Genomic DNA, 10,315 nt, shown 5'->3' on the forward strand with positions numbered 1-10,315 from the left:
ATTATATAACCATTTCAAAATGCACTTCGGAACATGTTCTATACTATTTTTAGACACTTTTAGATATATTTTTAGGAGAAATATAAATATATAACTCATAAACATATGACATAAAATTTAAATATAAAGTATAGTTCTTTATTCTTTATTTACTAGTTAATTTATTAAATAATTATAATTATAAAACTTTTAGAATCATCGAATTGATTATAACAGCTTCAAATAACAATAATTTATATCTTAGAGTTATATTATAAACATTATCTTTTTGTAAACTTTTATCACAAAACAACATTTAGGATAATAATTATTAAAATAGTGGAGAGTTTTATATAATGAGATGTGACAACTCTCAACTTGGAAGAAGAAAAGTCTGCTTCCACTGTATACATCGTATATATATGATGTGAATTCATGATATTGTGAACGGAAACAACGACGGCCGGAGACGGTGGCAGCAGAGGCAACAAGATTTGAACGATGACATCACGGTCGTGGTTGTGCATGTGCTTTTGCTTGACGATAACTGTCGCCATAACTCGAGCTCAAAACATCACCGATCCAGCTGAAGGTATTACGTCATCCTTGTGTGTGTTATTTTATGCTCTCATTCTCCATGCGATTAAGTTATGATCTCCGATTTTGCATGGCTGCTTCTCCTTTCTGCCGTGTGTGTGTTTGTTGGTGAGAGAGAAATTCGTTCTCTTCTTTATTCAGATTTTGATTTAAGGTTACGTGTTCATTGAATTCAAAGATATTAATGATTAGATGCCCTAACAAATCCAGCTTTAATTCAATTATTCGAACTGAAATTTGTTACAATTCTTATGTATCTTTCGCGACCTTATGCAATAACAGATGTTAATGTATATGTAAAGCTTATATCGAGTCATTCGAGCCTCAATTCACCTTGAAATTGTTGGTTTTAAGCATATTATTGATTTAATAGAACATGATTTTTGATTAATACTTATGCGCTATTCAATTCTCGAATCAAGTTCGGTCATAATAGCATCAGGTCATGAATCGAGCTACTATTGATTTTAATTTTGTTAAGTAAAGTTTTCTCAGGAGCCATTGTATTATGCATATAAATAAAAATATTAGTTACGTTTTAATTTATAAAATTGGTTGAGTAAAATAAAAAATGATTTAGATAAAAAAACATTAATGCATACAGTATTATAAATTATTTACTTTAAGAGATTAAATTGTTATTGCGAATACATGATATTAAGTTATTAACAATTGTTTTTGACAGATTAATAGTTTTTTTTAGAATTAAAAAAATAAAAATATTTGTACATATCAACGGAACCCACTCCATTTATTTTGGCCGAGCCCACCCGCTGTACTAATTCTACTGTCGCAAACTTTTGTAGATTACAACGTTTGGAAGATTGTGTTGTACATTTTTGAATTATCTTATATGATTTTTTTTCCTAGATTAAAATAATGTTTTACAATTATTATAAATCTCTGACAGCATTTGTATACCCAATTCTACATGTGGGGTGGGGTGGGGTGGGGACGTGGCGTGGGGTGGGGTGGGGTGGGATTAAAAGTTTATGGCTTGTGCCATGTGAGTTGTGTCGATGCAACTTGTACAAAATGGATGTAATTTGCATAATATAAATGGTGTTAAAAATGGTGCATTTGACTATTTCGAAAAACATAATTGAACAGTAGAAATAATACAAATTTCACATAAGCTCATACATTTTTAGTCTGTTACTTGAAAAGGCATTACCAAAACCATGGTAATTTTTTTATTTAAGTCATTATTTACCTATTAAATTACAATAATTTTTAACCAACATAGGGTATATATTATTGACTATTTTGGATTGTTTTCAGCTATTTTGGACTCGTCTAGATGTTGTTTGTTAGGGGACTATTTTGGACTAGTCTTTTTTGACAAGACTAATTACATCCATGTAAACATTTGTAGAATGCAACTGTTTAATAGGTAAATAATGACAAAAAATAAATAATTCAAATTACCAATAATTGTTCTGCAAAAGATGTTATAATAACTTTTCTGCAAAATATATTAAAAACTATTTTTAAGGTAAAATATTGAAAACGTAAGAACTTTTCTAATATGTATCTTGAAATAATCTACAACAGATAAAATAGAACATATTGGGTAATTCTTTAAATTTTTTTGAACATTAACCTCATGTTAAAGGATTAGATGATTTATAATTATATTAATGACAATAATCAACATTTATAGAAGTTAATTGAAATCCATTATTTTCTAAATATAAATTATTTTAGTTTTTATATAACCTATCGTTAAAACTCTTTATAAATAAATTCAAAACCTTACTTGGCATTGGGAATTTGTTAGGAGGAGAAAAAGGATAAATATCAAAATATGGGGGCTTTTCATATTTAACTAAAAGTAAAGGGTTGTATTTGACAATTTGTGAAACATGTATCCACCGACTTATATGTCGTCATATTCCGTTCTCTTTTTCCCGCTTGAACGAGCAAATGCTGGTCGTTTATACGAAAAACTGAGATTGTGGCCATTAGGTTTGGAAATGAAGATCAAAATCAAGATCACGACTGTGTCACTGTTGAATTAAGTTGTCGATTTTGTTAATTGAAGAATATGATTACTAGTACCATAGTTAAGAACTCGATGTTGAATGAAACTGAAGAAAACTGGTGTTTCAGCGCGAGTTATAAATGCAATGTTCAGCCAATGGGGAATAGCAGAAAGTGCAGTAACAGCGATGGGATGGAACATAAGCGGAGAATTATGCAGCGGCGCTGCTGTTGACACCACCGACTTCGATTCCCAGGGTTACAATCCCGCCATCAAATGCGACTGTAATATCCCGAATGCCACTGCTTGCCACATCACCCGACTGTAAGTGCTTCTGTCATGTCTGAATGAACTTTAGAGCATCTGTCTTTTGGCCACTTCAATTGTTACTTATTATATGCATTCTGTTTATCTTTTAACAATCATCGTTTCCCCGTAATTCATCAGAAAAGTTTATGCAATGGACGCTGTGGGCCCGATCCCCGAAGGACTCTGGACTTTGAGATACCTTACAAATCTGTATGTATTCTGCTATTTCTTCACTTATATGCTTTACTTTTAACTTTCTTGAGTAATACTTTTCCCGTCTTGTATTTCTACTAAATAATCAATTATTTGCTACAGTAATTTGGCACAGAACTACTTGACAGGTCCTTTGTCACCTTCCATTGGCAATCTAACTCGTATGCAGTACATGTAAGCCATCCATTTTATGATAATTTAAACTCAAATGACCATTTTGACCTCTACATTTGTAAGAATACATCTGAGATTCAGATTTATAAGTTATATATTGATGATTTGAAACTTTTTTATAGGACTATCGGTATCAATGCTTTATCAGGGCAGGTTCCACCAGAGCTAGGGCAGCTTACTGATCTTAGATCACTGTATATTTCTTCCTGTTTTGTTTGTATTTCTTCCATCAAGCAACATCTTCTTCTGTTTAATTCTTTGTTGTTTACAATTTTGTATTCTATTTCTATATATATTTTTTATGTTGCAGGGGATTTGGCACAAATAATTTTAATGGTTCCCTGCCATCTGAACTTGGAAATTTAAGATTATTAGATCAAATGTAAGAACATTGATGATTATGATATGTAACGAGTTCCATTGATTAAATAATCTAAATATCATCTTCATGCATGTTCATTTTGTCAGTTACATTGATAGTGCTGGAGTTGGTGGTGAAATACCTCCTTCATTTGCTAATTTACGGAACATGCAGACAGTGTAATTGCATTTATCTTTAATCATGTTTCAAAGTTGTACTTCATCCATCATATAATAATTTTGACACTTTTCTTTTTCATAATGAATTCACAGATGGGCTTCTGATAATAATTTCACAGGCAGAATACCAAGCTTTATAGGAAATTGGTCACAGTTACGATCCTTGTAAGCAAAGCATTTAGATTATTTACATGCTTTTCACTGTATAATTATTTACATGCTTTTCACTATGAACTTTTTAAATATAATTTATGTTTGATGTTCCTATAGGAGGTTTGAGGGGAATTCTTTTGAAGGTTCAATACCACCTTCATTTTCTAATCTGACCCTTTTACAGGACCTGTAAGCCTTTATTTTATTTATAATTGATTATTATACTTTGCAAGTTGCTATTTTGATCTTTTAATTTGTTTTCTATATTGTTACAGGAGGATAAGTGGTTTATCTAATGGAACTCTGGATTTCATTAGGGATTTGAAGTCCCTCAATGTTCTGTGAGTATATATATTTGATCTTTCTTAAGTAAATATATTGATTTTGCTGAAGATAAAATATAATGAGAGGGCAATTCTTGCAGAATGTTGAGGAATAACAGAATTTCTGGCTCTATTCCAAGTGATATTGGAGAATATGTAAACTTGACACAACTGTAAGTAGTCTGAATTGAAACTGAATTATCTGATTATAATGATTTACTTTCGTAATATGAATATATAAACTAATAAAGAAAATCTCTCCAATTGGGTTTCTACTTTCAGGGATTTGAGTTTTAACAATTTGAGTGGGCCTATTCCAGCAGGGTTGTTCAACTTGAGCCAATTGTCCTTCTTGTAATACACATTTTCTCCTTCTATTATAAATAATATTTTGCCTACAATTTGGTCAATAAATGTAGATATTGACCAAATTTACATGTCATAATTTTTAGGTTTCTTGGAAACAACAGTTTAACTGGCACTCTTCCCAATGAAAAGAGCAGAACTCTGAGCAATATGTAAGTGATTGTAGGCTAGTTAGATGAGAAAAAAAATGATTTTTTATTTCTTAATAATTTTCCATACAATATTCTGTTGGCAGTGATTTGTCATACAATCAACTATCTGGGACACTTCCTTCTTGGGCCAATAACCAAACTTTACAAGTGTACGTGCTTTTAAAATCTGATTTGTATTTTTTTTCTTTCAAAGTTATTTTCCATCATGGTTTTTAAAGCTAATATCACATTTTTAATGTGTGTAAATGCAGTAACATAGTTGTGAACAACTTCACTTTAAACAATTCAGCATTGAATTGTCTCCAAAGTGGTTTCCCTTGTAACCGTGGATCACCAATATGTAAGCAAAACCACATCAACTTTCTCTTTGTTATTAATTACATTTTTGGTTCCTATTCGAGGTTTTTGTAAGCTTTTTGGTCCCACTATATTTTTGGGACAAAAACTGCAAAAATTAGTTGTAGTCAGGTAACAGAAACCTCACAAGAACCTGAAGTAAGGACCAAATTGTAAGAGAACTTTTTGGGACAAAAGTTGCAAAAATCAACTATACTCGGGTACCAATTATGTAATTTAATATAACTTGATTTGTGGAGTACCGTTTTGATGTTGGTTTACACTTACAGATAGCGACTTTGGAATCAATTGTGGTGGCCCACAAATTACATCCTCAAGTCAATTAGTCCATGAGCAAGATAACGAACAACTGGGGCCCGCAACATACTATTTGACTCCCGAAAGGAGGTGGGGTGTCAGCAATGTGGGACGAAGAGACAATCCGAGATACACAGCCTTCGCTCTACGCCAATTCACAAACACTTTAGATTCAGAACTTTTCCAAACAGCAAGACTCTCTGCTGGATCTTTAAGATATTATGGTTTAGGCCTTGAGAATGGCAACTACACTGTAAATCTCCGGTTTGCAGAGCTTGCAATAGAAGATGGTTCCACTTGGAGAAGCCTTGGAAGGCGCGTATTTGACATTTATGTCCAGGTCTGTTATCTGTGTTAGCTGTTTCTTTTTGATTTAACGAACTTAATGGTCAACCTTGTTACATGGGTGGTGAAAATCTGTTTTATTTTATTTTTTTCAGGGAAACCGGGTTTTTCAAGATTTTAATATTAAAAGGGAAGCAGGGGGGGCTTCGTTTAGTCCTGTTTCAAAGGAAGTGACAGTTGAGGTTTTAAATAACTACCTTGAGATTCATCTATTATGGACTGGAAAAGGGACTTGTTGTGTACCTACTCAAGGAGATTTTGGACCTCTTATCTCAGCAATCAGTGCTACACCAAGTAAAATTCTTTCATGAAATTGTTTTTTCTTAACTTTTTGCTCTTGATTGACAATATGACAAGACAACCCCCTTTACTTGTTTTTTTTACAGATTTCGTCCCTACTGTGAGCAACAATCCACCTTCCAACAAGAAGAAGAATAATACCGGTTTGATTGTAGGGATTTTGGTTCCGATTGTAGTTGTGAGCTTTTTGGTGTTATTAGCCCTGTATATTCTTCGTCAGCGAAGGAAAAAGAAGAATAATGATGACAATTATGATGAAGGTGATTTTCTTGAATCTTTCTTTATGACATAGATGAATAATGTTTTCCATTGTTTTCCCTTTGAGCTTCTTTATAACATTTGCTAATTTGCAGAGTTCCTGGGAATCGACACGAAGCCTTATACTTTTGGTTATGGAGACTTGAGAGATGCAACAGATGATTTTAGTCCTGCAAATAAGCTTGGGGAAGGTGGTTTTGGACCTGTTTACAAGGTAATTTATACTCTCTTTTTTAATCAAGAATTTAATTTTTGGTTTTTAAACTGGAATTCCCCAATGGAATGACAAAAGAATGGAACAGACAGGGTAATGGAACGAGAGTGATTAAATGATTCCATGCTCATGTTTGGTTGGCTTTTATAAATCAAATGAATTTTCATATGATTTTTTATATTATGTGTAAATACGACTTTTAATTTTAACGCTACTCTATAGAAATTATCTCAAGGAATAATCACTAAAATGACCAAAATGGGTTGTGCCCTATCATGAAATGATTACCTTTTGAACAGTTATCACGCAATAACCACCAGCTTTGCAACAATGATTTTGCAAAATTGCTTTATGAATTGCCCAATAGAATTTCGCAAAGAAAAAAAAAGTCAAAGGTTTTTGTAAGGGTTACTATTTATAAAGCGATTTCAAAAAGTATATTGCAAAGCGCATTTTGGTAGATATATGGTTATTTTGTGGTAAGTGTTCAAAAAGTGGTCAGTTGGTGACGACACCACCCATTTTGGTCATTTTGTAATTATCCATATTGTAATTAGAATAAATTACTGTTTTTGGTTCTTGAGTGCTGATTTTTGCAATTTGGTCCTTACATCAGGTTCTTGTAATTCCAAGTAAAATGACTTCAAAAAAAAAAAGTAAAATGACTATTTTTGATCCTTGTACATAAGCTTAGATAATTGCAATTTTGGTCTCAAAAATATAGTCACTTTACTTCAAACAGGGACTAAAACGTTAGAAATACCTAAAATAAGGACCAAAATTGCATATGTACTTTTTGGGACCCAAAATCCCAAGGATCAGCGATACTCAGGGACCAAAAATGTAATTTACTTTTGTAATTGTAATTATTGAACTTTTATGTAAAAAAAATTAAACATAATTAAAGCTCATAGAAAACTCCCAGTAAGCTACAGTAAGTTATTTCTACAAATAAAGGTATAATATAGTTAATAATAAAATAAAATTAAAAAAAAATGTTTATTTCAATAAAGTATGGATTATATTGCAATTCTTCTTTCCGGTCCATGATGGAATTAATAAGAAAAAAAAGAACCCTATCTAGGGAATGAAAGGAATCACATTCACATATATCCACATTCCTTCAAAACTGGTTCATTCCATTCATTCACACAAAACATAGAGGTCTTTTTCATTCCAATGGAGTGAATGATTTCACCATTTCAAACAGGCAAACACTAGCTTAAAAATCTCTTTGATGATAAACAGGGAACACTTGATGATGGAAGGGTAATAGCTGTGAAACAACTCTCCATAGCCTCACACCAAGGCAAGTCCCAATTTGTTGCAGAAATTGCCACAATATCTGCAGTCCAACACCGTAACCTCGTGAAACTCTACGGATGCTGCATCGATGGAGAGAAACGTCTTCTTGTCTACGAGTATCTTGAAAACAAGAGTCTCGATCAAGCATTATTTGGTATAAAAAGTTACATATTTTTAGACATCAATTATAAAGTACTAAAGTTTAATTAATGCGGTAATGTTACATTTTTTGGTCTATGATGTAGGAAGGAAAAAATTGTCACTTACATGGTCTACCCGTTTTGAAATATGCATGGGGTTAGCACGCGGTCTCTCGTATCTCCATGAGGAATCACGCATACGAATTATACATCGAGATGTGAAGTCTAGCAATGTATTACTTGATTCCGATTTGACCCCTAAGATATCAGATTTTGGTTTGGCCAAACTTTATGATGACAAGAAAACACATATGAGTACTCGTGTTGCAGGCACAATGTAAGATTAATTATTTAATTTATTCTATTTTGAAAAATAGTAAATAACATATATATTTTTTTATCCTTGAGTATAGATGATTTTTTCAGCTTTAGTCCTTATTTGAGGTTTTTGTAACATTTTTGGTCCATGCTCTTTTGAGACCAAAACTGCAAAAATCAGCTATACTTACGAACCAATTATGTAAAGTAACCGACTTTTTGAAAATTACATTTTTGGTTCCGGAGTGTACTTGCTGATTTTTGCAATTTTGGTCCCCGAAAGTTTTCTCTTGTGGTTTTAGTCCTTATTTGAGATTCTTGTAACGTTTTTGGTCCCTGTTCCAAGTAAAATGGCTATTTTGGTCCCCAATTATAGCGTATTTTGCAATTTTGGTCCCAAAGTTACAATTATTTTACTTGAAACAGGGACCAAAAACATTATAAAACGAAAGTTTAAAAATCAGCTAGAATCATGGACCAAAAATGTAATTTACCCACGACTATATTTTAAGGATCAAATTCGCAAAATTTAACTTTTCTAGGGGACAATAATTAGTCATTTTACTTGAATCACAAGAACCTCAAATAAATTTGAGGACCACAATTCCCAAAGAACTTTTTGGTACCAAAATTGCAAAAGTCAGCTAGTGTTAAAAAAAAATGATAAGTTGACCAAGTCTTATTGATTTAATATGTAGTGGGTATCTGGCGCCAGAGTATGCAATGCGTGGACACCTCACGGAAAAGGCTGATGTGTTTGGGTTTGGAGTTGTGGCTTTAGAGATTGTCAGCGGAAGGCCCAATTCTGATTCAAGTTTGGATGATGAGAGAATATATCTTCTTGAATGGGTATGTTTCATCATCATCATCATCATCATCATCATCTTCTTCTTCTTCTTCTTCTTCTTGAATTTTATAAAAAGGGTTAATGTCATAAAATCGCAACCAACTATTGAGTGTTAACTCTGGCATGATTTCAGGCATGGAACCTACATGAAGCGAACCGTGAACTCGAGTTAGTGGATGAAGAATTGTCTGAATTTGACGAAAACGAAGTGAAAAGAGTAATAAGAGTTGCCCTTTTATGCACACAAACTTCACCAACATATCGACCATCAATGTCGCGTGTGGTGGCCATGATTTCAGGTGATGTTGAAGCAAGTGGTGAAATTACTCGGCCCGAGTACTTGACCGGTTTCAAATTTAATGATGCTACAACTTTTAAGAGTGCGGTTCCAACTTCAGCTTCAACTACAACTACAACTACAACTACGGGTACTAGTGATGGTGTCGCAAGTACGAGTAACTCGACTGTTTCACCATCACTACTTTCGCCACATGATGTTTCCCGACCCATGCTTCATGATATTATCGGAGAAGGTAGGTGATGTTGATTAATTACCTAAATGCCCTTCATGGTATATATAAATATGTAAAATCCTGTGATTTAGACTTTAACTTGTGGATGGCCCGCGGGTTTATTAAACATGTATTTTCGACACGGGGACCGTTTCTATAAGTTATGTGAAACACATGGATAATTTCTGTAAATTTTCTATTAGGTAGGGACCATTTTTATAATTTTGTGAAACACTAGGAGCATTTTTGTTATTTTGCTATTAGGCAGGGACCATCTATGTAATTTTATGAAACACATCGACCATTTCTGTCTTTCTACTATTGAAAGGGACAATTTATGTAATTTTGTGAAACACAAGGACCATTTCTATAATTCAGCTATTGGAAAGAGACCATTTCTATATTTTTGTGAAACTCAAAGACCATTTGCGGCAATTTTGTGAAACATAAGAATGTCAAATAGAGTAGAGTGCTATTGGTATCATTTGGTCAGTTAGTTTGTATCTTCAACTTTTTCCCTACAAAGTTTTTGTATCGGTTCTCTAATCACATTTTAGTACTATTATAGTAAATGCTTGTAGGAGCGTCTTAGTCAACATACAATTAAGCTTTGCAAAATCATTTTACAAAAA

General features: G+C 32.9%; 1 protein-coding gene across 1 annotated transcript; it reads left to right on the plus strand.

Moving 5' to 3' along the window:
- Window positions 1-374: 374 nt before the first annotated feature.
- LOC145061498 (putative LRR receptor-like serine/threonine-protein kinase At1g56140) lies at window positions 375-10,056 on the plus strand. Its single transcript, XM_079008987.1, has 23 exons — window positions 375-571; window positions 2,689-2,884; window positions 3,008-3,079; window positions 3,185-3,256; window positions 3,379-3,450; window positions 3,567-3,638; window positions 3,725-3,796; window positions 3,890-3,961; window positions 4,067-4,138; window positions 4,225-4,290; window positions 4,374-4,445; window positions 4,555-4,626; window positions 4,725-4,790; window positions 4,874-4,939; window positions 5,042-5,130; window positions 5,417-5,784; window positions 5,885-6,083; window positions 6,176-6,349; window positions 6,443-6,561; window positions 7,810-8,020; window positions 8,112-8,343; window positions 9,023-9,173; window positions 9,305-10,056. Exons 1-23 carry the CDS (start codon window positions 481-483, stop codon window positions 9,710-9,712), a joined length of 3,084 nt encoding a protein of 1,027 aa, XP_078865113.1. The 5' UTR covers window positions 375-480; the 3' UTR covers window positions 9,713-10,056.
- The last annotated feature ends 259 nt before the right edge of the window (window positions 10,057-10,315 follow it).

The sequence above is a fragment of the Lactuca serriola genome, chromosome 7, assembly GCF_051521515.1.
Source record: "Lactuca serriola cultivar US96UC23 chromosome 7, Lser_US96UC23_V15, whole genome shotgun sequence".
NCBI lineage: Eukaryota > Viridiplantae > Streptophyta > Magnoliopsida > Asterales > Asteraceae > Lactuca > Lactuca serriola.

Coding starts and splice junctions, on each gene's coding strand:
- LOC145061498 (XM_079008987.1), top strand. CDS start 481: ATGACATCACGGTCGTGGTTGTGCATGTGCTTTTGCTTGACGATAACT. Junction 3,797..3,889: donor TTACGGAACATGCAGACAGT/GTAATTGCATTT, acceptor ATGAATTCACAG/ATGGGCTTCTGATAATAATT. Junction 5,131..5,416: donor TAACCGTGGATCACCAATAT/GTAAGCAAAACC, acceptor TTACACTTACAG/ATAGCGACTTTGGAATCAAT.